We start from the raw sequence: 27,936 nt of genomic DNA on the forward strand, positions 1-27,936 counted from the left end.
GGGCACTATTTTTGTCTGTGAGGCTGTAACCTGAAGCGCTGACCCCACGTCAGGATGTATAAATAACAAGGTTTTCACAGGCACAGTGTCTGTTTACATTCTGTGGTGACGGGCTTGTTCTGCAGGCCGGAAGACAAAGTGTCTGTTAAGTGCGCCATCATTACAGCCATTTTCTTGCTTGTCAGCTACTTTCAGCTGACATGTGTAACGTGACACACCCTGGACCTTCAGTACTTCATTAATTTGCTTTTTTCTTCCTGCAGCCCGACCCGCGACTGGCAATGGAGTACGTGAACAACGCGAACAGCTACAGTTCTGGAGACACCATGAGCAGCTCCTTAGCCAACATGACCATCAAGGATCAGCACCACCAGGAGAACGGAGTCAAAATGAAAGGTCAGACATTAGAAATACAGTCTGGAAGCAAAATAGGACCCAACACACAAATGCAAACTCACTAAAAATGACAAGAAAGTGTCTTTAATGAGATCTTTTTCCAGCTTCAGCTCAACTTGTGAATCCTCTGAGCTCCACTGGTGGGTCTGAAATCAGTCTGATGACAGAGAGCTGTGAGATGTTGCTGCACTTTGGTTGGCAGATGATTTGGATTAAACAATGAGCAGCTTTCTTTTCTTCTGTCTGCAAACCATTATTTCTCACAGCACGAGTAGAGATGATGCTATTTTTGTGCTGTTAGACCTACGCATGTTCAGTTTCCAAGGATACAAAAGATTATCTGATGGTGCACGTCCAAAGAATCTGTCAATTCCACGCTTCTCATTGATCGTAGCTAGCCGCCCCTCTAGTAGAGGGAAGACAGGAAATTACATGACCCCACTCTTCATCAGTATAAAAGCATAGAGCGGGTTTATGCAATCAGGGGGATCCAACGTGATACAACACCTCTGGAAACTCTTGGAAAAGTATTATTTTTAAGGAAAAAATTGAGACAACGGCAACTTTTTTGTATAAATGTGGTTTTTGTAGTATGAGGAAAAACTGTGCAAGTGAGCCATCGCGTTGGTTTTGGTTTAATATCCGGGATCAGCTCGTGTGAGGGCTTTATATGTTCAGCTCAGACTGTAGGAACAGGAGAGGCCTATCGATGATCTATCACCTCCTTTTTATCACTTACTTTTATTACCACAAATAATTAACTGTAAAAACTTAGCTAAGTTGAACTTTAAGTAAAAATCAGTGTAATATGAATCATTTTAATATCATTCCATATTTTCCCTCCGTTGTCCACCTACACTGAGGCTCACAGTCGAGTGTCCAGTGCTGGTGTGTACCACACGTTCTCTGACAGCCCGTTCTCACTCCCGAGGCGTAACATGCCGACGTTTTGTCACGACGTTTTGACCTTCGGCGTTCTTATGGTACGCGGCAGGTTATGGCCGAAATCCAGTGCAATGACGCTCCCACAGTAATAGACGTTCCAGCCCTGTATTCCAGCCCTAAACCTAACCTTTTTCCTGACCTTAACCAGGACTTTAATGATGTTAAATAGCGTGTTTCTAAGCGATTTGAAGAAAAAGAGCGAACATGTGTAGATTGAGTCCATACGGTTCTCATATTTAGGAACGTGGTGGGTAGCCGAAAACGTAATATGTTGACGATTTGTCACCTAGCGTAAAATGTTACGCTTTTGGAGTGAGAACGTGTTGTCTCTGAATATACCCGAAGACTTATATATTATTAGTCTGATGAAAACTGACCTACAGAAGTACAAACTCATTTTGTACACCAGCAACAAAAATCCGTCTGATTATGAAATGTGAAAAATGCTAAATTCGTACTTGTTGTCAACCGCTCTTCATCTGCAGTTAAGCTCTAAAGATTTGTGAGGTGCCCACAACAATAAAACCTCTGAGGTATTATCTTCCTTGTGTTAATAACAGCTTCCTGAAAAGGGATCAACGATGGACGTAGCCACCATGATCCCACCCGGTAATAAAACTGACTGATTGATCACTGCGTCACTGCTAACACTGAGGCTAAATGTTACATGTGGATAAATAGGAGGAGAGCCGTTAGCAGGCTGTAATCAAACTCTATGATCACATCACATAGACTGAGCTAGCTGCTAATTATAGCGAACTGTAAAAATGTCTCTGAAATTACAGCATGTTTGAGTGGAAGTTATGTAAAATGTTTTAATATTTAAATATAAATGAAACTTTGTGCTAAAGAATAAACAGCTTTGCTCTTTTGTGCAATAAACACTTTTATTATTAAGTTTCTTACCTATTTAGCATTTATAAGCATATAAAAGCCTGGAGTAAATGATTTGTCGTTTTCCTTTGTAGCACTGATGGAAAGAGGCTGTTATGTAAACAGATTATGACATCTTAATTAAACACAGTTGCCAAATTGTAAAATCCAGTTTGTCTTCATTAGAGGATTTAAATGCTTTATATTAATTATTACATTAAACTACAATTTAATGTGTTTTAACAACGTATGAAATGCATGTATTAGCTGTGTGTGGGGCTCACAGGTAAAGGGTTTCTAATTAAAGCTTTAATCCTAGAATAGACATCAAAGAATGTCAAAGAGAAGAATTTAAAAGTAGAGTTAAACCAAATTTCACTGTCGTCTGGGTGGAGGCCGAGCTCCTGAGTTTCTACAGAGCTTTGTTTTAATCTCTTACATAATGGATAGAAGACATGCTCGACTGCAGCTGCACTGTGCTCTGTAATCCGGGCATCTGGGTCAGACCCCTGAGAAAGAGCCCCGTCTCCATCCAGCTCCACTGTTCGCTCGCAATTCAGTCCATAAACAATCGGGCCTTTAATGCAGCACAGAAAGCATTTTCAGAAAGCTCCATTTGATGCCTGAAACGTAAACGAAGAGCAGATAAATGGCTAAAGATGCATCGTGTTTGCTTCACTGTGTTTGGACAGATTTATTCGTCACAGAGCGAATAATCAGTGTCAGACCTCTCAGCAATGTGTTCTCCCCTTTTTTTCTAATCTACCCAAATCAACCACATGGCTAATTAGTACGTAGCCTAGCTTTCCCCAGTTTACAGCCCTCACTAGTGCATTCGTTCTCCCCGTTTCCATTTCCCATCATCTTATGTGCTAACAGGAAGCAGCGCACAGAGTCAGGTCCATCTGCAGGGGTAAACAACACATGTATCAGCAGTGAAACACAAAGTGAGTATCCCTTTAAGCAGCAGATGTGGTGTGTGGAAAGTGACGTATTTGTAAAGTGAGATTAGTTCGTTTAGGATATTTAGAGCTTTTAGCCATCTGATGCTTTAGAGGTGCTTTGCTTAGTTCTTTGGAGTGATGCATACAAAATTGGAGCTTTCAAAACTGTATCTATTGATCTGCAAGGAAGTGCGATACAAACAAGAGATAATTTAGTGTTTTAATTTTGTTTTCAACTGTAATCTCATAGTTATGGGTTTAAAATGTCATAATTAAGAGAGTTAGAGACTTTCCTGATCTAATGCCTCATAAATATTATTGTAATAACAATTCTAAAATTAGATAATTAAGAGATTATAAACAGAGTTTCATAATTAATCCCATAATGTTGATTTATTACAGAATTACAGAATTACACCGTCCGAGTCCATAACGGGACAGATTTTAACATTTTGGCGGTGTCATCAAAGACGTGGTACGCCTCCAGGCGTTTTTTGGTTGCCTTGGTGACACATCCCCACTGTGTCTGGATGCTGCAGACATGAAACAACCTTCTCGTTAAAATTTGTTAGTGTCAAAATCTGAAAAACATAATTATCTAATTAAATTATCTAATTAATTTAAGATAGTCTGATATCCTGTAAGTGGTGTACAGCAAAACAAGGGCACCAAATACGACCTAAACTGACTGCCAGACTTTTATTTATTATAAATAATTCATTAATAAAACACAAACATTTTAGGCTATTGTTTTTATCTACTCTCCCAACACTGCTGATACTTGTGACTAACAAAATGGGGTAAACGTCTAGGCTGTCTGGATTTTTGGTGATTTGCTGAAGTCTTTACATGAAGCAGATTGTATGTGAGGATGACCTGATGAACACACAACAGTATAATCCAGGAAATATATGTCTAGTTTTCTAAACCGGACCTTAACATAATCCAAATCTGCCATGTAGCCCTCAGTCAAGCTGAGGCTGGCGATGCTGTCTGAATGCATCGTTCCAGAAATAGTCTTCCTTTTTGGAAAATCGAGGCAGTAGCTCTGCTGTAGTTCAGTATTTATTGTTTTAAGGTGAGTAGACTGTGAATAAATGTGTTACCTCCTTAAACAGAGCCGACTGAAGACTTTTCATGGTTCTGGGTTTAAATGTCAGACTGCCGCTGATGCCTTTTAACCATTTTGAATTCTGCTTCACAGTTGACCTCTAAGCAGCGTGTGTGGTTGGTTTTTTCCAAGTTTCTGTCACGATTACCTCGGCTTTGACCTCCAGTTTACCTTTGATTTGCAGAGGATGAAGCAGCACTCAGTGAGAATGGGGTGAATTCTGTGTCTGAGCTCTCTCAGCCAGACAGCAGCCACTGTGATGACGAGGCGCAGCCCGGTACGCCCGCCTGCACTTCTGACATGAAGCCTGAGCTGCAGCTTAACCTGTGTTTTAGCTCTTATTTAGCATGGTTCAGTTTGTGTGCAAATCATCACTTGATTTATCTTCTTCATTTAGAGCTCTATTGAGAGAAACGCTCGTCTTGGTTTGCTGGTTTTCTTTTGCTCCCTAACTCTAAACTTTTATGATTCAAGTTTGAGTTTTCTTGCTAAAACCTTTTGATTTGCCTGATTCTACAGCGAGTTGTGTTGTTACCACACAGAGTGCAATAAGAGCCAGCGAACATGAACAGATCAGTGACTAACATGGAAAACAATGCCCCTCTGTGCCTGTACGATGTGGCCACAGTAGCGTCACTCCAGCCCGGGTCGAGCAGGCTTTGATCATAAATACTGAGACTGACAGCTTTTTCAAAGCGAAGCGAGGTGGGAAGTCATCGGGCTGAAAAACCTCCTTGATCTCTTTAACAGCTTCTGAAGCTGCTGACGTGTGGTAGTAAACACAACATTAGCCTGAGCTGTGTGAACCTGATGAAGTGTCAGATTAGACTTTAACAATTCCTGTTGATGTTTGACTGAGATCCATTTATCCAACAGCAGAGGCGCCTGCAGAGAAAGCAGGAGCTGAAGATACAGAGAGCACCGTGAGCAAAGACGAGGGGCAACTCGGTACGCCTCCAGACGCTGAGCTGCTGCCTCTTTTCTGCTGCTCGTGCTTCCTTTTGTTTCCCCAGCATCGTTAAAAGAATAGCAGGACATTTTGAGAAATACACTTACTCGATGAGATGTGCAGCTACAGCTGTTAGTTTAGCTTAGCTTAGCATGAGACTCCACTTGTTTACGTGGGTTATGTATGTAGTGGAAGCAGGAGGCCCCCTGACAAGTCCTGTAACACTCAGTTATTTATTAAAAGAAGGTTTTCTCATGTGAACTACAATTCAATTCAGTTTTATTTATATAGCACCAAATCACAACAACAGTTGCCTCAAGGTGCTTTATATTGTAAGGTAGACCCTAAAATAATACATACAGAGACCCCCTATGACAAGCACTTTGGTGACAGTGGGAAGGAAAAACTCCCTTTTAACAGGAAGAAACCTCCGGCTGAACCAGGCTCAGGGAGGGGCGGGGCCATCTGCCGGTTGAGACTACAGAAGAGGTCGACTTCATTCACATTTGAAATGCTCACAAAATTTGAGGTTGAGTGCATGCAGGAGACCAAAGTTGGTATCCCATTTTGGGAAGAGGAAGAAAAAGGAAAATTCCATCGGAAATAGATACCAAATTGAAAATTCGGGGAGTTCTAATGAATTTATTAGTGGACTGACCTTCTGTCTCCACAGATATGCATTAAGAGACACGGCAGTAAAGCAAAGTTAAAATTATATGATTTTGCACCTATAACTATCATGTCAGCTAGTTGTCTCTGTTACCCATTATAACATAGCTCATTATATGCTAAGCTGGTTGACTGTAGCTAATATTGTCTTTATTTTGCGTGTACAGACGTGAGAACAGTGTTAGTGTTTCAGCACGTTCTTCCCAGACCATTAAACACTCTGGTTATTCTCAGAAATTCCTCCAATGTTGTTAAGATTGTTGCAAGCTTCACTTTTTTCTGTGGATTTTGTTTTTCATATCCATTTTCTTTCGCTTTCACACATTGTTTGGTTAGTTGGTTAATTTTAGGCACAAAAACTACTTGGTGAGGTTTAGAGAAGGGTAATGATTTTGGTTAAAAGTCGCCCTGCTCAACCTTGCACGCTGTAAAATGACATAAAAGCTGATGGTGAGTCGTCACTGATGCCAGAGGAACCTTTATGACTTCTTATTTTTAGATAACTCTCACAGAAGAAAGTTGATAAGTGTATTTTTCAAAGTGACCAAAGCTTCCTGCTGCTGCTCTGTATGTTTGTGCGTTTCTTTCAGTATCTTCACTGGAAAACAGAGTTTCTGGGTTTCTGTTTTGGCTTTGCTTTTTTCTTCCAATGCTTACTTTCAGACGGTTATATATGCGGCCCCTTCCAGAACTGCAACATGATCGTAAGAAGGCTCGAGAGGCAAACATGTCCCCCTTTTTTTAAACAAAAAGATGGTTACATCCTGGCTATTTCAGAATGAAAGGAACGTCCAGACCACAGGCAGATTTAAGAGTCCTGTGATCTGTTAAACAGATGCACGGTTGCGGGGAAAGCCAGGGTAATGTTTAAAACAGCTCAAGTACCACACAGAGCAGCGTTCAGTGTGGTACTGCTGCACGAGGCAAGAAAATAAAAGCCTGCTTATCCATCTTTATGATTTTGAATGATGTCTTTATCTAACCTGTATTTGCTGTGGGCTTTCTGCTTTGACTGAAGACATGCTGTATGCAAGCTTTTATTGATTCGTTTGCACCGGGTGGGTGTATTAATCACACACGAGTGACAGAGAGCCATTACTGACTGAGCTCTCTATCTTTTCCATCTGTCTCATTATGTTCCATCAGCAGCAGGAGCGTCTTCAACAGGTAGGCTGTTGTATGTTTTATTGATTGCACGTAGACAGTATTTATTTACTGCAGGAGATAGATATGAATGAGCCTAGGTGCAATGAAAGCAACCTCAGAGAGGAAGCAGCTGATCACTCTGTTGTGTTTTAGTATGTTCCATATAGTGTTAAATTAAATGGATCCTCTATTCTCTACAGTTGTTGTCAGAAGTTTACAGACATGCATGAATATTGTGGTAATTTTGGGCTTTTAATGATTTCTTCAAACTGTTTTTTCTCCAGGGTTCAATGATTGTGCAACATACATCTTTGTTGACTTTAAAAAACAAAAACAAATAAAGTTTTTTTGATTTTCTCTAAGCCACACATGGTCAAAATGATAGGTTCACTCCCACTAATATCAGTTTAAATGTCCCTTAGCAAGTTGCAACTCGGCCGGATGTTTTTTGTATCCATCAACAAGCCTGTTGGCATAATTCTGTCTGGACATTTGCCCGCTGTTCATGGCAGAATCAGTGGAATTAATTTAAAGTGGTTGGTTTCCTGGCACATACTCGACTTTTAATCGTAATCCACAAATTTTCAAATCAAAGCGTAGAGGTCGGTGCTTTGGGGAGGCCATTAGTTTATACATGTATAGTCTTTATTGTAGGGTTTTTACCTTACAGTATAAATCACCTTGAGACAGCCTTGTTTGTGATTTGGTGCTATATAAATACAATTGAATTGAATAGTCCTTCTTCTTCATTATTCCATCCACTTTGTTTGATGGCACCACCACCATGACAGACCTGACCCACATCACTCACCTGTGCTCCAAACATCATGGTGACCAAACAATCAGGCTTTTCTCCAGAAGGCATTTGGCTTGTCCGTAAAGGGGAAGTCTCAAATTTCAGTCAAGCTTGAAGGTGTTGGTGTTGGAGCATTGGATTTTGGATTTTTGGAGGGCTTTCTTGTTTTGGCATCTTCTCAATCCCTGAAGATGTAAACCTTGCTTCACTGTGATCAGCCATGCTGGTGTTCAGGCAGTTTCGTGGTAGGCTTGAGCCTTGGTGGTTGTTCCTGAACATCCTAACCAGTTTACTCTCATCTGACGATGACAGTTTGGGTCTTCCTCAGCAAAGCAGTGACAGAATAACTTTTACTTTCATGCAGTTGTTCAAACTGCTGATCTTAAAACTGCAGTTTTTTTAGAAATGGCTCCAAGAACCTTTCTAACTTCCAAATGCTGCAAAGAAGAACTACCAGCTCTAATCAATCACAGTCACTAATGAGAAGTTAATAGACCTCTGCTTTGTCAAGTTAGAACCTTCAACACCATTAATTCAAAGATTTAAGTGGATGTATGTATATATCTGAGCCTGTGTCTACAATTTCATATTTTTAATATATTCAAACTCGTGTTACCCAAGTCCTTAAACATGTATGTTGTACAATCATTCCACCTCTGGAAAAAAAACAGTTCAAGGAAATAATTATAAGGCTGAAATCACCACAGCATCCATGTCTGCATATGTAAACCTCTGACCACAGTTTCTGATTTTCCTGCTACTATATTAAAGAGTCTGGAGTGTTCCACCTGAATTCAGATGTAATCAGTCACTTCAGTTTATTTAAATGGTAAAACACGCACATCTTTAAAATTTCTGCATCAGTTTCCTTTAATGATGCGTTTATGGATTAAAGGTTAAAAACACCACCTTCTCCTCTCGGCTGATTCCTGTAAGGGTCGGCAGATCATCCGCCTCCATCTAAACATTACACCAAGCATCATTTAAAAGTTCAAAACAACAAACTTGCGCAATATGTAAATATAATAATTTAGCACAAGTTATTATTTTTTCATTATTTTATTTTTAGAGTATTTCTATAGTTTTAAAACGGCACTAACCCTCACCCATTACGGTAACAATAAGAAACAATAAAGCACTTTTTTATAATTATTATTCAGTCTTTACATTTTTTTATATTTTCTATTTTGTTTTGTTTTTAGATTTGAGCATCTGCAGTTTTCAATTCGAGATTCCTGGAATTGAACATTATTTTCAGTTTAAAGGGAAAATGTGTTATAATGAATAGTTTTTCTGATATTGACCGTTTGACCAGATACTGTAAACGTAGTCCTGACACGTCGGTGTACATGGATAGCCTCCGTATTGTATCAAAGTCGAAGGAATTTATGACGTTTTTGGCTAATTCAGCTGAAGAACTGATGACCTCGTGCCACGGCAAGGTGTCCAAATTTGCAAATGTTTCTTCTAGGCTCAGAGTATTCATCACGAAACTTGCACACAGTGATCGCCTAGTGCGTCTTCCCTCAAACTGTCCTCGGGCTCAAGGTCACTGTGAAGGTTGACCGACTGGTGGAGGCAGAAATAAATATTTATTCCTTTCTTCACAACCGTGGCTCAGTGTGTTGGATGCAGTGCAGCCAACTAAAGAAAAATCAAACTGGAAAAAGAAAAATGACAAATCTTCAACTTAAACATGATCCTGTAAATGAAACTGAATAGAAACAGCTCTGCACTGGGCTAAACCTGCTTTAACAACGGTCCCTGATAATAAAGACTCTGTGGTCCGCTCTGCATCATGACCTGGCATCCCTGAATCCAGTGGCTCATACTACTACTTAAAATAACAATTAAATACAAATCAAATAAGTTAATGGATAATTCTATATGTTTAAGGAAAAATAAATTTATTGATTAATAATACATGTATTTAACTACATAACTGTTTAAGGTTTTTATCATTTAATGTCAGAATGTGGAAATTTGCTTCTTTGTGTGATCATTTAATTATTCGTTTTTGCATAACTGTACGATATTAATGTCCAAATTCATTCTTGTGAAACACTCCAGACTCGTGTGTGTACTTAGAGGTCCGTTGTGGGGTGGGATACGTTATTTTTGCACTGCTAGAGTCGGCTCAGAAAGGCTTTACATCACATTTTAATCACGTATTCTGTAACAGCATAAATCACTGGTCTGTGTGTTGTGTTCACTGGAATGCATCATCTCTCCGTCTGACACCCAACTGTGATGCATTATTTTTTATTTTGTTTTCATGTGAACTCACACTTTTCCACCTTTAATCACTTCTGGGTTTGTTGTGTTGCATCATCACCGCTCACAGCTCTCTGAGTGTCTGGTGTTTGTTCTGGGTAATCAAACAGTCTTTTATTTTCCTTCATCACTTCTCCACTTTCTTTTTTTTTTTGTTTCATTGGGGAGATGGATAACAAGTGCTGCTGTGAATGTCACCATTAATCTGCTTTCCAAACAAATTAGCGAGGCCTGGTTCTGGAGTCCGTGGTGAGTTTGGATTTGCAGAGTCCGATCTGCACGGAGACGCTGGGAAGGGCGTTGACTTCATGGGAGCTTCCTGCTCTCTGGACCCAGGAAGCAAAGCAGTGGGAGAGTGTGGGAAGAGGCTAAGTGAGTCTTCGTGGGTCTCTGAAGACCTCAGCTGCGGGGCAGAGATTAAACGGGACATGCAGGCCAGCAGGGGGAGCCCTGAGTGGGCAGGAGCTGCAGATCCTCAGAGGGCCATCAGTCTCGACGCCTCCGAGTGCCTCAGTGAAATGAGCAACCTCTCTGGAATGTCTTTAGTCCGCAGCACGGCTTTGGAGGACTTGACATCCATTGGGGACAGAAACTTGTGTGTTCCTCAGGGCGAGGAGCTCATTTCTGAAGAAACAAACGATGGACTGACTGCTGAAGGAGCAGCTCCGAAGCCCCTCGGTGACTCCGGAAGCAAAAATATCACGTCAGAAACACCCCGGGCTCCTCATACGCAAAGTGCGCTCCAGTCTAGCTCCGATTCTCATTGTGAAGACCTTTCCAAGAAGCAACGCCTTTTTAACAAATTGCCATCTGACACGGCAGCTGAAAACAGCGGTGACTCATCGTTACATACAGCCAGCTATTCAAAGCCTGACATTTCTAATGACTCAGAGATGAGGAGCGGTGTGGCTCAGACCACCGGCACCGCCGAGCTCCAGAAAACGCCCCCCCAAAGCACCCGAGCCAGAAAGTCTTTGGTGCCGGTCGCTGTTTTCAAAGGTCTGTGTGCTGTCATGTTCACCAGTTCAGAACCAGTCCTCTTCAGTTCACTCCTTCCACTCCTTTGATTTCCAACGCAGCTTCTGCTCTGTGTTATGCAGCACTCTCCCTCCGAAGTGTTTCTATGGACGTTAACTTTGACCCGAGGAGAAGCTTGTCGTCCTCCCTCCCCCCACTTTAGCTTTTTTCTTTCATCTCTCCATCTCTGCTCACTTTGCTGGTTATGCAGCCCTAAAAAAAGCCACCTTTTTGTTTTATGTGTTTTCTTGCATGCTGCATACCCAACATCACTCATTTCACTTTCCATGAGAATGCATTCTGGCACGCTCATGGAAGCAAAAGTCTTAACTTATTGCACTTGGGTGGATATGAAAAAATAATATAGATATTAAGCTTTTAAAAAAAGGTGCCAAAAGCTAAAGTTTGCTTCTATTTCTTTTCTATAGCTCAAGGAGTGATGGATAACGGAGATAAGGTACGTCACCAACGGCATTTTTTAGGTTCAGTCGCTCATTTCTTTATGCCTTTTAGTTGTTGTGAAATATTCTGGTTTATTAAAACCTTTGGTTTTATTTTCTTTAGTTAACAAACACGACGTATTATTACCCATGTCTATCACATATATTCAACATTTAACTGAACTCCTTCCAGCGACAGTGTTGAGCTCTCAGTAATTACTGTTTTATTATCAGACTAAGAAAATACTGCAGTTTAGCTCAAACTGGAGCACAAACACTGCAAACTATAATATTTATATATTATATAATCCCATCAAAATGCTGCAAAAGCACCAATATCAAAAACCTGCTGGACTCCAATTAGTGGAGGTGATTCATAATAAGCAGCTAGCAGCCACACCTGCCTGTGTTGGACATTTTAACATGCAAGTCTACGGAGATTCACTCACATTTGGAGCAAGTCTCAAGTGGCCACAGGAGGAATTGCAGTTTTTAGGCACTGGCCTCATTTCCCAGGATGATGCCTCTCGACTTGAACCAACGACTCTATAAAAGCTGGTTCATGCACCTGCCTGATTTGCCCAATAGCACACCCCCTTGAACTTCCAAGTATAATAATAAGAATAAATTGGATTGGATGCCCTATCTAAACAGCAGGGAGGTGGGGCTTCTGTGCCTGAGATGACCATATTAGGACTATCCCCTCTCTTGGCACTACATTTGTTTGTGTAAAAACAAGATCCAAGTTATAATAAACCAGAACATTTTATTCATGTCATAAAAAAATCCTTTATTTTTATCATCTTTCAGTTATTTTTAATCATTCTTTTGTTTTGTGGTCATTGTCATTGGACCTTTTGTTTTTCATTCATTTCTTCCTCTTCATGAAAAAGACTCAAACTGCCACCACACCGACCTCTTCCCCTCAAAGACCGTCCATAACCGCCAAGGGCGCCAAATCACCTGCATCCTCCCGAAATGGCCACAGCTCGATCCCCATTAAAGTCAGCAGCACAGGGCCCAGGCAGCCTGGAGTAAGTACAGGTCTGAATGCAGCTTAGAGCTCAGACGTGAGCCGACTGACTTGCTCAGTTTTCTTCACACTCGCTGACTGAATCTTGTTTGAAACGGTCAAAGAAAAACATGGACTGGAACCTGATTCCTCCCTCTATTATCACCAAACATTATATGAAGAAACAACTCATCAATTCCCCACTGATTAGTGTGCAATGTTACTGCATTCAACCATCTCCAAGACGTCTCTTTGCTGGAAACTAAAATAGTGTTGTGGTGACTTTCAGAGCGGTGCAAAGTCTCAGACTCCAGGGGCCAAAACTTCTGCCAGAACTGCAGCTCAACCAGGTACGAGCCGAGGACTTTGTGCTAAACTCAACTTTTATTTTACTGATTTTAGTATGGAAGCCTAAAGCGGACTGTATTAGCCATATCATTTAAACCTGAAACACGCTCATTTTTACAGCAAATGGGTTTGGCTGTAAATTTACTTTTAGTTTGCAGACTGTGATTGCCCTTTTCAGTTAAATATTTCGGTAATTTCTTTATGCAGAGAGTCAATATTCACAGTGTTGACCCTTCTTATTCACACCTTCTGTAATTCTCTGCTGGATATCAGCTTCTGGGCCAAATCCTGATTGATCGAGATCCATCCATCTGGAAAATATGTGTTCGCCGGCTGGGAGTGGTTGTTAGAGGTTCCTAGTGGTAGTTGCTTTGGTTGCTTGCAGGTTGCTGCAGTCACTTGTAGTCCCTGATAGACACCGAGCTGTCTGCAACGCAGGCCGTGCTGTAGTGCTTGTGCCTCACCATCTCAGAAGGTACAAGCAATTTTTTTTCTCCCCCCCTTTCTCACTGTCCCTCTCCCCTTCTGTTTTTCCTTTCCTTCCTCTTTCTTTCTCCCTTTCCTATCTCTCACTCATGTCTGTCCCGTCTGTAACATCTGAAAATAAAATATAATAAATAATAAAAACAAAGATCGACCAAATGGACCAATACGGCAATGCCACGATGATCCATTTGGCAAAGTAAATCCATTGGGTATCCTTGTTGGTCTTCAGACAACAATTCTGATGGCTAAAGAACCAAATGGGACAGGCGAACAAAAAAAAAAAAAAAAAAAAAAAAGAAGGTACAAGCAGGTTGTAAGTACCTCACAACTCCCTGCAACCTCCAGCAACCACATGCAAACCAGCTGGTAGAGGTCGCTGACCAGTCTCTCTGTGACTGGATCTGTGGTTAGGAAACTGCCCACATCTAACCAAGAATCAGTGGACTCTTTGCATAAATGTGATTTATGTACCAGTAGAAATGTCATTATTCTTTACTAAATCACAGAAACAGGCATGAAATAATCTCCCCCCAAAATCCAAAAGCAACAAAGTGAATGGAAAACAGAAATTGTGTCGGTGGCTAAACAGCTGTGCAGAGAAACTCTTCAAAGAAAATATGGCACCTAACGGGTAAAATAATTATTTAGTCTGCTCTTAAAGCTCGATGTGGCTCAGGGGGTTGGGAAGCGTATCTGTAACTGGAAGGTCGCCGGTTCGATTCCCGTGCTCTCTGTCGTTGTGTCCTTGGGCAAGACACTTTTCCATACCGCCTACTGGTGTTGGCCAGAGGGGCCGATGGCGCGACATGGCAGCCTCGCTTCTGTCAGTCTGCCCCAGGGCAGCTGTGGCTACAACCGTAGCTGCCTCCACCAGTGTATGAATGTGAGAGTGAATGAATAGTGGCATTGTAAAGCGCTTTGGGTGCCTTGAAAAGCGCTATATAAATGCAATCCATTATTATTTTTAATATAGGCTTCCGTATTTTTGGAGTACGCGGTAATGATGTGTTATATTTTCTGTGATCTAGCTCGTGCCAACAAATCCCTCACTCCAAAAAATGAAAAAGGTAAAAAAATCAAATCAAATAAAGGAAATGATTAGAAATCGCTTCCAGCCTTGCATGGCCACAATAACACGGTCTGATCTGCTGTTTCTGGATCAAACTCGGTCAGCTTTTAGCCAGTAGAGCTCCTAGTATGCTTTATTTTTTATTATTTTTTAATGATTTCTTCTACATGCATGACTCATCACACTCCTCCTAACTTATAATTTCTCTGGATCCTCTAGATGCCAGGAGTGGACAGAGCAGCCCCGGCACTCCCAAATCCCCCGGTAGCCAATCAAATTCTGCAAAGTCAGGGGCCGATGCCAACAAAGTGAAGAAGGTGGCTGTGGTTCGCTCCACCCCCAAATCCCCGGGCTCGCTGAAGAGCCGTCCACCGGCTCCTCTGGCTGCCGCGGCGCCGCTGCCAGACCTGAAGAACGTGAGGTCCAAGATCGGCTCCACAGAAAACATCAAGCATCAGCCCGGAGGGGGAAAGGTAACCCAGGAAATACTCTGAATACACCCCCTCACAGAACACTGCCCACTGAGTTTGCAGATCAGAGTTTTAACATTCACGTGACCGAGTGGAGTCGTCTATGATCCAGGCGTATATTTCTATGTGCCATTGTGGGTTTTTAATCATAAAACCTTTTCCTGCCACAAATGTGTCCCTCTGTTTCTGCAGCGTTTCATTTTGGCCTATTGGTGTATCATGGATAGCCTCAAAGCTGTTTTTAACATCATTTCTTCCTCTTTTAATCGCTGCATTGTGATTAAACGTGATGTTTTGCAGTGAACCGTGGCTAACAGACCGAGAGCCTCGAGAGTCGTTCCAGTTATAAAAACGATCAAATCTGAGACAAAGTTCCTCAGAATCAGCTGATATTTCTGCACAATAACGTGATGAGACCAGGCAGGAAGTTCAGGTTTTGTCCAGGTTTCAGGTCTGAGAAGCACCTCTTAAAAACTGCAAATCAGTTTTGTGTAACATCTGATGACCCCACTCGGTCATTTTACATGCTTGAGTTTTAATACCAACACAGAAGGCCCTGAACCCTTTGTTGTTCCTTCCACCTACCATTTCCCTGTCATGTCTGTTTCCAGAGTGGATTTGCTCATTTAGTTTTTTACTTGCTCCATTGTTACTTTTATTATTACATATAGGGCATTATTTCAGGGGCCAGCAGCTATGAAGAGAATGAAGAGCACACAGATTAACTAGTTAGTTTAACTTGAAGAGAAGAGCACAGACAGGTGAGGGAGACAGGTGTAACAGTGAAGATGTAAGGAGGATGTAGTGAAGGTAAGTGGGAAAAGAGGATGCTGGGATGTGTGGTGACCCTAAAAAGAGGAACCGAAAGAAGAAGACTAGATGATGACGATTTGTCAGGGTGAGATTTCAGAAGTTCAGGTGTTACTATACAAACACAAGTCAGGCAGCTGACTCACAATAATCCGCACACCTCAGGTCTCAACAGACAAATACACTAAAGATTATTTTAATCAAGTTAGTTTTGATAAGGACACAATGTAACTTTTTAAAAAAAAGATATTTTATTATTATTGTTATTTTTTTATTTCAATATTATTTAGCTCTAATCTTCCCGGGGCAGCCGTGTCTCTAAGACATGTTTGTGGAAGTAAAACTCCAGTCTGCAGCTCAGTGTGTCGAGTGTAGTCTGCAGTGTGATGTCGGTGTGTGTGTGTGTGTGTGTGTGTGTGTGTGTGAGACGCTAGAGGTTTATTTTAGCTAAAGCCATGCAGGTCGTTGGTCTAATTTTATTCAGGGTGCAGTCACGTGTCCGATGTTTTACTGATGAAACTCAAAAGTATCACGTGTTGTGATATTTATGGACCAAAATAAATAATTCAGCTCCATTCAGAGTTCAAACTAGAAAGTTTTTATTCTGGTAGATGATAGAAGAGCTGAAAAATCAGTCTTTGGTTCCTGCCAGTGTTGGACAAGTAAAGAAATGAGAAGAAGTGAAGACCAATGCACACTTTGAATTATCGACTCTCACCAACCCCGCATGCGGTCACACTCCCGCACGAGTTTCTTCCCACTTCTTTAATCAAATCAAGCCATCGTCTAAACTCTAAATCTAAAAGCTGACATTTTCACTTTTCCAGGTACAAATCCTTGATCAGAAGTTGGACTTTAGTAATGTGCTGTCTAAGTGTGGCTCCAAAGACAATATCAAACATGTACCCGGTGGCGGCAATGTGAGTAACTGGGGGATGAACTCAACTCCAGACTCTTGAGTATCTCTGCAGTTATGACCATCAGAAACTAACTCCTGGTAAAAGCAAAGTGCTCTCCTCTAATGATCCGATCAGAAGGTGGACTGGATGTGGAAACACAATCTGCTCAATAATCCGTAATTGGCATGGACTGCATATAAAAGATGGATGTAGCCACTGTGGCATCACTCACCCTGGTAGGCTGAGTCCCGTTTAACAGCTTCCAGCTGTTTGTTTTGGTCTTTGACGCCTTAGTTTTGGCTGAGAAACTGAGGTATGCAACGCAGCAGCGTCTTCCAGATCACAGGGAAGGACAGCCCTAGACGTAGCCACCAGTATAATCACGAGCTTTCTCTTCCAGTAACCGCTACTGGACTTGGTTGACAGTCCCAGAGGTATATGGTGCTGCACTGGAAACCACCTTTTTATTGCTTTGGCCATTAACAGATTGTCACCCATAGTTAGCACGAAAGACGGCAACTTGTCTGCACCAACCAGAAATGTTTTACCTTCAGAGTAAAAGTTGTCCTGCTGCTGCAACCAGCGTGTTTCAAAAGGCACAACTTTTATTTTGAAACGGTTTGTGATGCAATTTTTCAAGTTTAGCGACGGCTCCACATACAGACAAGTCGGCTTCTACTGTGCAAACTGTGGGTGACTACGGCGGTCTGCTAGCAACTAAAGCAATAACAAGGAGGTTGTGGGTGCAGAACCTTTTTTGCATCAGCCAGGAACCAGTTGGTGAATACACAGTTTTCTGTAACAACCAGGTGGTTGCCGGGTGGTTGCCAACTAGTCTCTACGCCTGTAAGACAGACCTAACAGACCAATCAGACTGTATTAGCAGACTGACGATGCTTTATGGCAAAATAAGCTCAAATCTAAGAAAACAAATAAATAAAAAAAAAAAACGAAAAATAGCTGTTGAGTCCATTCAGTCGTAAGAATTGAGTTGCTACCACGTGATTGGCTAATTAGTTATTGCATTATGAGCAGAAGGACAGGTGTACCTAACAAAAACTGCTTTTGGCTACTACAGGAGTCGCCCTCTGCTGGACACAGAAAGAATGCAGGTTTAATTCAGCTCACTGTTCAGACCCAGAAGCTACGTCCATCATTTATATGCAGTCTATGCACATAAGACTGAAGTTTTTATATGATTTTAATTCTTTCACTGAAAACTGGTGATGTACTGAGCTAAAGCTGGCATCTTTAACATTAAACTGATTATTGATTTGCTTTTAACACAGAAAAAAAAACACTGTTATATGGTTCTGATATTTAACAAATAGCTCTGTCTGTCCCAGTTAACATTAACACAGCCTCCTCGAGTTGGTTATGTTGACAAATTTGAGCAATTTTTAAAAAAAAATTAATACAATTTTTAGTATTTCTTTTTCATTTAAGTAATTTTGTGAGTGCAGCGTATTTCCTTAGTTGCTTTTTGTTTTTTATTCATGTTTCTGTTTCTAAAGAGATTTTTTTTTACACTTAATTAAGTTTTAATTAACTTTAATATCCTTGCTAAAACATCTGTTTGAAACTCTGCAGCTGCATTAAAACATCGCTATTTTTGCAATCTGCTCCACTAAAGTCGTCAGAAAACTGACGACTTCCTCGAAACGTGACAATTATGCAGAGTTACAGATGGCAGCTTTAACGCCGAGATCTCTTTCACCATCTCACTTCCTCCTTTCGGGCTGATTCTCTCCCTCCAGCTGTTCTCCTTTTATTTCCTGAAGAATTTACTTGTTTTCTGTCTTGTTGCAGGTCAAAATCCTTGAGAAGAAGCTGGACTTAAGTAACGTCCAATCTCGCTGCGGTTCTAAAGACAACCTAAAGCACACGCCTGGTGGAGGCAAGGTGAGAGAGACTGTAGCTTTAAAAGAAGTCCCACTAATTCCACAAAGGCACAAGCAAAGGGATTATTCACAAAGCCTGTTGCATCATTTACAAGTGCAGTTCAGCTTGTTTTACAAAAAAAAGCAACTTCCTGTCATTACAGTAGCGCCATTCTATGAAAATCAGCAGGTACCTCACACCTGACCTCATCAGAATCAACTGATTATGCACTGAAAATGTCACATGGACCCAAATACGCCAGGCTCCCCCTGCAGCCTCGCTGCTCTGTGACTCAAAGGGTTAACAGTCTCCCCCTCACCTGTGCACTTCTCCATCCAGACTGAAGGATTTCAGAGGTTTTCAGAGTCTGACGTGACTAAATCTACAACTTTATCAGTTCAAGTTCAAATTCAAGCACATCCTCTCAATAAAAAGAGGAAATGTTGAATCCATTTTTACAAATTCTGTAAAAAGAGCTGTCGTGGTAAATAATCTCGATCTTTTCCAAAGTACCTGTGATTATGATGCCAGAGATGGTGAGCAACATCCTCCACAGCGTTACACCACCTCGTCCATCCTCAACCGTTCATGAGAGGCAGGATGGATCCGTGCTTTCGTGGGGTTTATGCCACATTCTGACCCCACCATCTGAATGTCGCAGCAGAGACTTCGGTCTTCTCTTGTCTAATTACTGTGCATCTGCCTCAAGGTTCGACGTGTTGTGCATTTAGAGTTCTCTGTGAACCCACAGATGGATGTGTGGGGAAAAGATGAACAGATTCTCAAATACTCCGCTAGCACCAACAACCACACCATGTTCAAAGTCCCTTAAATCACCTTTATTCCCCCCAGTCTGATGGCCTTTAGCGGGTCTTTCACCATGTCTACATGCCTCAATGCATCAGGTTGCTGTCATGTGATTGGTTTTACTTCCTCCCTGTCTCGTTATGTCGGATTAGTCCCAGCTGTGTTTCCCTCCTGTTTCCCATTCCCTTGTTACTCCCTTGTGTATTTAAGCCCTGTGTTGTCCTCTCTTTGCTGTGTGTTTCCTCCGTGCTCCTGGTTTTCTAGCCTCCCAATGTTGACGTCTTAGTTTCCAGTTTCTATCTTCAAGTTTGGGTTTGTTTTCCATTTATTTTATGGATTATTTTTCCCAGAAAATAAAGCTGCTGCTTTGAGTCCGGTTTTCCGTCTGAGAGTCGTTTGGTTCTAACCGAGCCTGCCACTCAGCATCAAACCATGACGGATACCTGCAGTGAGGAGCAGTTGAAGAAGATTTATCTAAAAAAGTATCTGATGAGTGTTTAATGTCATATTCTTGCATTTATAACTGGTGCTGTCATCTCTCTGTGTATTTATCGATCTCTAATGAAAAGTCTCAACCCTGTACGGTCAAAGTCATCACAGGATTACCTTCAACTTTTTTCTGATTGTTTCATTTTTTCCCCGATTGTCAAAAATGTGGAAAACAGTTAAGTGAAAATAAAATTAAAACCAGTTTTACTGCAGGTTAGAGTTGGAGTCATCTCCGATGATGACTTGGCCCTCAGAGGTCTAACTTGATGGTTGCCCCTGTACAGTTTGAAAACCTCTGAAATGCTTCACCTGATTGTAATGGCTTCAAAGCACCAGTGCGGCGATGTGGGGACATCTCCTCACGAGGGTTTCGGTCAGCTCTCACTCCCCCGAGCCTCAAACTCGTCCCTCCAACATCTAATCTTCCTCTCCAGTAATCGTCTTCATTCGCAGCTCTTTGCTTTCGCCGCCATAACTGTGTTTTTTCACCCCCATGTATCAACTTTCCAGGTGCAAATTCTCGATAAGAAGTTGGACTTGAGCAGTGTGCAGTCCCGGTGTGGCTCCAAAGATAATATAAAACATGTACCTGGTGGTGGCAATGTGAGTAGAGGTGTGCTTCCACTGAACGCATCCTCAGAAAGGAGCACAGATCCTCCCGTCTGTGTCCAGCCCTTCTGACCTCCCAAACGCTGACCTGTCAACTTCTCCCATTAACAGTTTTACTGAACTCGTGAACAGATCTGAGCATTTCATACTAGAACAGCACTAAACCGCCCTCCCAGTGCTTTTCTTTCACTGGTTTAGATGCTCTGTAGTTTCTAAATCAGAGTCTTCTTAGTTTAGTGGATCTACCGTGTTATGCAATGCTCTGCGTCTCACGTAAGCCTGATAACTCTGTTGAGTTTTTGCCCTCAAATCTGTCCCTGAAGCCACACGCATGAATCCTGTTTGTGGACATTTTTATTTCCTAAAACCTTGATGTGAAGTGAACTAATTGTCCCCTCAAAGTGTCCCGATCGGGTAACAAAGAGCCCCGCTGTCCTCGGCTTCTCCACCAAACAGTGCCTGTTGTCGTCCACGCTGAGGTGACCTCAGCTCGCAGAGAGACTGAGCGCTCTGTGTTTGCAGACAAACAGCCAAGAGTGACATCATCTATCCATGCATGGTGATGCATGGCTGCTGAAATCTGGCTTTTATCAGTTAGTGCAGAAGATGGTCACTCGTTTTTCTGCACTGGGGTAAGGTCGCACCGCTCAGATTAAAACTTTAAGTGTTAATCCAGTGTGTTAGTCGGTGCTGTTAATCTGTGTTTCCTTCCATAACCCGGTTCCAGAAAGCAGGTTTTTATAGTCAAGTCTGTCGTAAATGTAAGGAGAAAGATGGAAATCACAGATTTATTATTAATACATATTTAAAAAATGATTGGTCATCGTGCAACAAGTGAAACCTTAAATTTAAAGACTCCACACAATCCCCCATAAATCATCATCTGATTTCATTGACTGACTGAGTCGCTCTTATCTAAAAACAAAGGTGTTGATTCACTAAAAGCTCCCACGTTTAGAGACAGCTCCAACGCGACTTTAAAGTACGACTCAGAGACCGTTAAACCTGCTTTCAGGAACAGTTTCACTAACAGGCCGGTTTTATAGGATCAGTTCCTCTGTGGCTGCATGCAGGGCGACTTCAGAGCTGCTGACTCTGCTGGTCTGCATTCAAACTCTGTTTGTGCTGTTTTTTTCCTCTCAGATTCAAATCGTGCACAAAAAGATCGATCTGAGCAACGTTACATCTAAGTGTGGCTCGAAGGACAACATTCGTCACAAGCCGGGTAAAACATTATTCCAACTTTCTGCTTAATTTTAGGTGACGAGCTTTTGTGAACAGAGTACATAACGACAATATAATTAGTAGCAGAAGTCTCCTCCACCTTCAGTGTAAATGCAATACCACACGTAGTAATTTATGTCCATGCCTCTGCTCTGAATACCATGAAAAGCATTAACCTAAGAAGCTGGGGTGGAGGTGGGTTGCAAAGCGGCTTGGAGAGCCGAACGGCAAACACTCAGTCTGCCTTTTTTATTTTCGGATGGGTGGGAACAGTCAGCTGGTCCCTGCTTGAAGGTCTCAGGCAGCTGTGATTATTTCAGTAAAACATTTTTTAATGATGGTTTTCTTAATATTAACAAAAACTGGTTAAACTTCTGTAGCTCTGATTGTTTGATTTTAAAAGCAGGAAATGTACTGATGCTGGTTCTTACACTAAGTACCAGTACAAGTTCTTCCACTTCTGTAATAATGGTGCTGCACTCAGATTATAATTTTTTTTTTAGGTGGTGGAAACATTGAGATCAAAAACGAGAAGCTGGAGTTTAAAGTTCAGTCCAAAGTGGGCTCTCTGGGCAACATCAGCCACATTCCTGGAGGCGGGCAGAAGAAGGTGAAGTAAAAATCCACCGACGCGCTCTCTGCAGGCTAAAAGCAAAACGCTCAGGGCACCGTGGCGCTTCGTCACAGTTCTGTATGGAGACCAATCCGTGCCAAGAAAAAAATCGGAAAACAAACATTTTGATCTTCACTACATTCAAATTTCTACAAGCTTTTCCTCTTATTCCTCTTAAAAGTTAAACATCAGATTTTTTGTATTTATTTGTTTACTGCTAATGCAGTTTAAGAGTAAGATAAAAAAAAAAAAACGAGACAAAATTTGCAGCTAAAAACTTCAAAAGCATCATATTTACTAATGAAAAAATAAATAAATAAAAATTCTAGAACTGAAAGTACATAGACAATATACACATATAATTAAAATTCAATTTAAATTAACTAAAGTTTGGCACCATTTGGCCTCAAGCATGTTTCAGTGCTCGGCTCTCTTCTTCGGAAAACCAGCTGTCAGCTCTTCTGCGTCTCTGTGGGTGAAACACACTCAGCAACACAGAAACAGCAAAACTAAAACCAGCGAGAACATTTCAGCTGATCTCTAACAGCCACGCTGACGTTCGTGAGGGTGTCACACACACAGCAGCTTTTAGAGCTTTTTTTTTCTTGGTTTTTCTGCTTTTTCCCTCCTTTGTTCAAGCTTCCATTTTCTTCATCCTGCTGATTTTCCCTTCATTTTAAAGTTTTCACTGTCGTTCTTGTCAAATTTCACTGTTGTGACAGCGTTTCGGGGTCACTGGAACTAAAAGTTTACAGGGGAAAAAAGGCAATTTAAAGAGATAAAGTTAGCAAAATTTATGTGAAAAAACTGGCAATGTATGAGAAAAACAGTGAATAATTTAATAATAATAAATTGGTTTGTTTCTTTCTTGTAATTTTATCACAATTTTCTCATATATTCATCAGATTTTTCTAATAAATTTCAGTTTTTCTAATTTTACCAATTTTCTCCTTTAAAATGTCTTTTTTAATCTCAGAAATTTTGTCTTTTTTCTTGTAAAATAATTTTAAATTCTTCAAACTTTAAAATTCTGATTATATTCTCTGAATTTGACTCCTCCCCCAAGCTCCTCACATTTTTTTATTTGTATTTTTTTTTTTTACCTTCAGCGGCCCTGAGACGCTGTGCTGCATTTTCTCATCAATTGTTTTGCTTTATTTTATTTATTTTTCATTTCTGTTGAAACCATCACGTGTATTTTTGTTGCATGCCTTTTTATTTCCTTGCTGGGGCTCCTCTGTAGAGGGAGAAGGGGAAAGACGGAGAGGGGAGCACCTCAGACAGCCCCTCGGTCCTCTCCCCCGCTGTCACCCCCCCTCAGTCACCTCCGACTGTCCCTTCAGCACCCATCACACCCATCCTGACGAACCCTCTCATAAAGATTGAGGACTCTTGTAAGTACCTACAAGCTGCTTCATCTCAGACTCTCAGACATGAGACATGACGTGGATAGTGCTGATTATGAGTTTTCAGGATCTGAGGCCTGTGCTGTGAAGCTAACCTAACATATCAGTCAGGCCAAGAGGTCATTCACACAGCCAGAAACCTCCTGCAACCGCTCTGCAACCATCAACCGGAGGTGGCTCGCTGGTTGCTGACCGGTTTCCTTTAACATTTAAAGAAATGTTATGAACATGGAAGCTGTAAACGTCTTTATTTCTGTTGCATGCATGCAAACAGTACCTCATGTGCACACACTTTTGAGTAAACAGCTGAGGGCGAATCATAACGCAGGAAATTAAAAGATTACGTAGTGCAGGACTATCATTAGTCCTTAAAAATCAGAAAAATCCAGGCCATGGCTGATCTGATGTCTGACCTTCACCTCCGATCTCGCCACAGATTGAGAGCCACAAACTGAACTTCCGCGAGACAGCCAAGGCCCGCACTGACCACGGCGCCGAGATCGTCTCCTTGGAAGACTCCCCTCACCAGCTCAGCACCGTGTCCTCCTCTGGCAGCATCAACATGACCGACTCTCCACAGCTCTCCACGCTGGCTGACCAGGTGTCCGCCTCCCTGGCCAAACAAGGCTTGTGAACGCGCTCGCCGCACTCCCCGCCTCGACCGCACGACCACGTAGAGGAGTTGTGATGCCTTCCTCGTTACTTTCACAGGACTTTTATTTGATTTTTTTAGCTGCCCGTCACTGTTTATCCTCCACTAACCTTTGAATCTCGTCGAGGCGTTGCTATTAGAGGTCTTAAAAAAGAAAACAGATTAACCAGTAGGCCAACATGTATTGAATATCTCTCTGTGGTCTTTGATCTCTACACTTAATTTGAACCTTTTGTAAGTGTCCCTTTAAGAGTTAAAGCACCCCAGCAGAGCGAAATCCTCCCTCTGAGGATCTCCGTACATATCCCGCTAAATCGTCTAAGACTCGGTTTCCCGTCACATTGACTGTGAACCCTTTTAGAAGTGTATCTTATCAGCGTCACCTTTGACGGGTGTCCCCTGATTCTTTTTTTTATTTATTTATTTTTTGATAAAAAAAACAGAACCTTGAAGATGGAGGTTAATGCAGACTGTTTGTGGGACGGGGGTGGGGGTCCGTTTGCGCTAAAGCAGAGGGATCAGATACAGGGTCCGGAGAAGTGGGCGGAGGAACAGTTAGAAGGAAAAAGTAGCAAATATTTCTCGTCAAGGCAGAAAAGAAAAAGCTTTCAGACCTCACTGCTGTCTTTGCTTTGTGTAGTCCTGACATGTGCTGCACCTCGAGCTACTGCAGGAGACTGCGGGGTGGGAGGGGGCAGAAGTGAGACCGCAGAGACAACAGCGACTGATCGCGTCGCCTTCACGCGACTTTTTACGGGACGCGCCGAGCTCAGATGTTCGTTCAGAGCCGCGAGATCGAGAAGAAAGAGAGAAATTACACTTAACGGAGGGTTGAGAGAGGCCTTTACCAACGGCAGCTGTGCTGTTTAACTCTTCCCTGCTTAATAGGAGAAACATGGCCGAGTGAGGGTGATCTTGTTCTAACAGCCATTGAAACATTTGTTAACCGATAAATACACTGAAGCATCAGGATTTTGTAGTTTCTTATAAAGTAGCTGGCTCGTTGTTGTGGCGACGATACGGTAAAGCTGTGCTGTCTGCTGCGACCCGCAGCTGCTGAGACCTCGTTACAGCCTGGTGGCACTTTCACGGGTTCAAACTTCCACTGCAGACGTGAGCAGCACGCTGGGGAATATTTCACCTTAAATATGGAAGTTAAAGGGCCCGGTCACGTGTTGTAAGAACACTAAAGCTAAATGAGGAAAAATTTAAAAAACAAAATGTCAACATTTCTTCTTCGGTTTTTATTTGACTTATTTAAGCTGGTTTTTGTTCCCCGCTGTTTCCTGTTCTCTGTGTGAGTCGTTCGGCTCAGAATGATCAATTATCTGAGCTCAGTGACGAAGCGAGGGGCTGCTGCCTCTCCGCGGTCTCATTTCTGACGCTCTCCCTGCGTCGTAGGTGAGGGAGGGGCAGGGGAGCGTTACCTGGATTTAAAAAATACAGAAAAAAGACGAAGTGAAGAGCTAGAGTAGAGACTTTGTGTTGGGCACAGTTTTATAATCGTACTCTGTGGATATATGACATGTATTTGATATGAAGAAACATTTGTATCGTGCCTGCTACTGTCAGTGTTCATTTTTTTTACTGCTTTGTGTAAATGCGCTACAGCTTGAGGAGGGAAAATTAACCTTAAAGTGACATTTTCATAGCTAAACTGCGAGGAGGAGGCTGAGAACAGTATTTACGCACTTACAGGTAGGTAGACTAAAGTTTTCACAGCGGTGACACAAACACTGAAAACGGCTGTTTTACTGTTAATGGATCGTTTGTACGGAGAAGATTGTGAGTGTTGCACGGCAGGCGGACGGTGAAGACCTCCTTAGGCAGTCTGTATCCAACACACATGCACCTGAAACACAGGACTGATCAGATGGCCGTGTTTCTCGCTCCCTGCAAAGTAGTAAAAGTGCACTTCGTGGCAAAAGTTTGTGGACGCATGAGAGCTTATCTGCTGCAGATTTTTAGCAGTAGTCCAAAAGTCACGAGTGAGGCTTGATGAGCGTCACAGGAAGTGTTTGGTGGGCCAGAGGAGACCTGAACGCCACAGCACACAGTGGTCCCAGATAACAAAAAGAAACCTCACACTTGGGCCGGATATTACTTGCCATTTGGGTTTTGGTACTTTCTCGGATTCATTTGATGAGTCGTTACATTTAACTATGACTCAGTGTTTAATTAACTTTTAGAAAATGTGTCTAAATTCTCAGTAAATTCTGACCAAAGGCCAGAACAGGAATATTTAGAGGAGGTGATTATTTCACTGCCTTCATGGTGCTTTAGCCACAGGTGCATCATTTGGCCCTAACAACCAACACTTATTTCCACTGTGAGGTTGTTGTTTGAACATGGAGGCAGCCTCAAGTGGCCATCAGAGGAACTGCAGTTTTTGGCACTGGGAAAAAACCCGTCAAAGTTAAAGGATAGATAGACCTTCCTTTAAGCAGCAAAAGTGCCCGAGTATCAGATTAAAATATGATCCCTTTTAAATGGTTGAGCCAGACAGGTGCGTCCACTTACTTTTGTCCACGCGGTGCATATGTGGTCACGTTTTTGTTGTGTTCTCCAGCTGGAGCCAGGTTAAGACGTTCCCCTGCAAACAAACCCAGTTCATGTGCTCAGAGACGTCCCGATGTGCCCCCCCCCGCTGATTCATTACTCGCATTAAAATGAGTGAAACAGCTTCTTGCATGCAGCTCATGTAAGAGACAGCCGTCTGCTTGTTGCCCCCCTTTCACAAAGCGATCTCTCTGTATATCCTGTTTATATTTGCTCTGGAACTGGACGGATGTACCAATTCTTTTTTTTTTTTGTATAAAAAAATGTGCAATTAAGGGTCAAAAGGTCACCGACTTTGCTGTAAGGTTTCCTAAACGAGCAAGCACACGAAAAGCTTGCAACATTATCTGCATGCTAAACCCTCTTTAGTTCCAGTTCCACGCTCGTCTCTGCGTGCAGGACGGACGCGAGCACCCAGGGACGGGAGCCGATCTCCGAGAGGTTTCCACAGTAACAAAACTCGTCACCTTCTTTCGTTTTTGTTTTCCTCTCTTCGGGGTTACTTCTGACGCTGTACAGTTGTGGAAATGTGATTGTTCTCGTTATTGTGCATTTTCTCAATAACTGGTTTATGATGATTCTTGTTGCTGTATATGTGTATTTGAAAATAAATGCTATGAAGTCACCGTGGTGGTGAAGGAGTGCAAAAAAATCACTCCCAGATCAGACGGGACTCATTCATCTGTTTCCAGCGGAATTCAAATATTTATGTTATTTGGTGCTTTACATTTTCTTTACAGTAACGATGTGTTTTACTGCATTTATGAAATATAAAACATAAGAGAAACTTTTTCCTTTTTATTTATACGAGCAAAATGCAACAGCTGTGAAAAAGAGGGGGAAAATTTATTAGTGTGTAAAAGCTGAAACGGTCACTGTAATAAAAAAAAAAATCACTTTTAATTTAAAGAATAAAAATGATTAAGCTAATAATTTAGAAATTACTTTTAAAAGGCCTGTTTCAGTCTTATTTTATCCAGAGTTCAGTATGAGGTCGTCCTCTTAGTGCAGCTGCACAACAATCAACCCTGGGACCTGCAGA

At 41.9% G+C, this 27,936-nt stretch overlaps 2 protein-coding genes across 2 annotated transcripts; both read left to right on the forward strand.

The window, feature by feature from the left end:
- Window positions 1-17: 17 nt before the first annotated feature.
- Window positions 18-27,780, forward strand: LOC146664057 (uncharacterized). Its single transcript, XM_085417067.1, has 16 exons — window positions 18-149; window positions 264-396; window positions 4,454-4,546; window positions 5,146-5,217; window positions 7,034-7,054; window positions 11,549-11,577; window positions 12,454-12,594; window positions 12,862-12,922; window positions 14,435-14,473; window positions 14,695-14,948; window positions 16,583-16,675; window positions 18,464-18,556; window positions 20,342-20,434; window positions 21,584-21,665; window positions 22,168-22,274; window positions 24,120-27,780. The coding sequence occupies exons 2-16, from the start codon at window positions 282-284 to the stop codon at window positions 24,315-24,317; spliced, it is 1,491 nt and encodes a 496-aa protein (XP_085273193.1). The 5' UTR covers window positions 18-149; window positions 264-281; the 3' UTR covers window positions 24,318-27,780.
- On the forward strand, window positions 10,234-11,170 carry LOC146664058 (uncharacterized). Its single transcript, XM_085417068.1, has one exon. It carries the CDS (start codon window positions 10,295-10,297, stop codon window positions 11,168-11,170), a length of 876 nt encoding a protein of 291 aa, XP_085273194.1. The 5' UTR covers window positions 10,234-10,294.
- Window positions 27,781-27,936: the final 156 nt, after the last annotated feature.

The sequence above is a fragment of the Rhamphochromis longiceps genome, linkage group LG8 (assembly GCF_057381845.1).
Source record: "Rhamphochromis longiceps isolate RC_006_pf linkage group LG8, R_longiceps_female_GT1.1, whole genome shotgun sequence".
NCBI lineage: Eukaryota > Metazoa > Chordata > Actinopteri > Cichliformes > Cichlidae > Rhamphochromis > Rhamphochromis longiceps.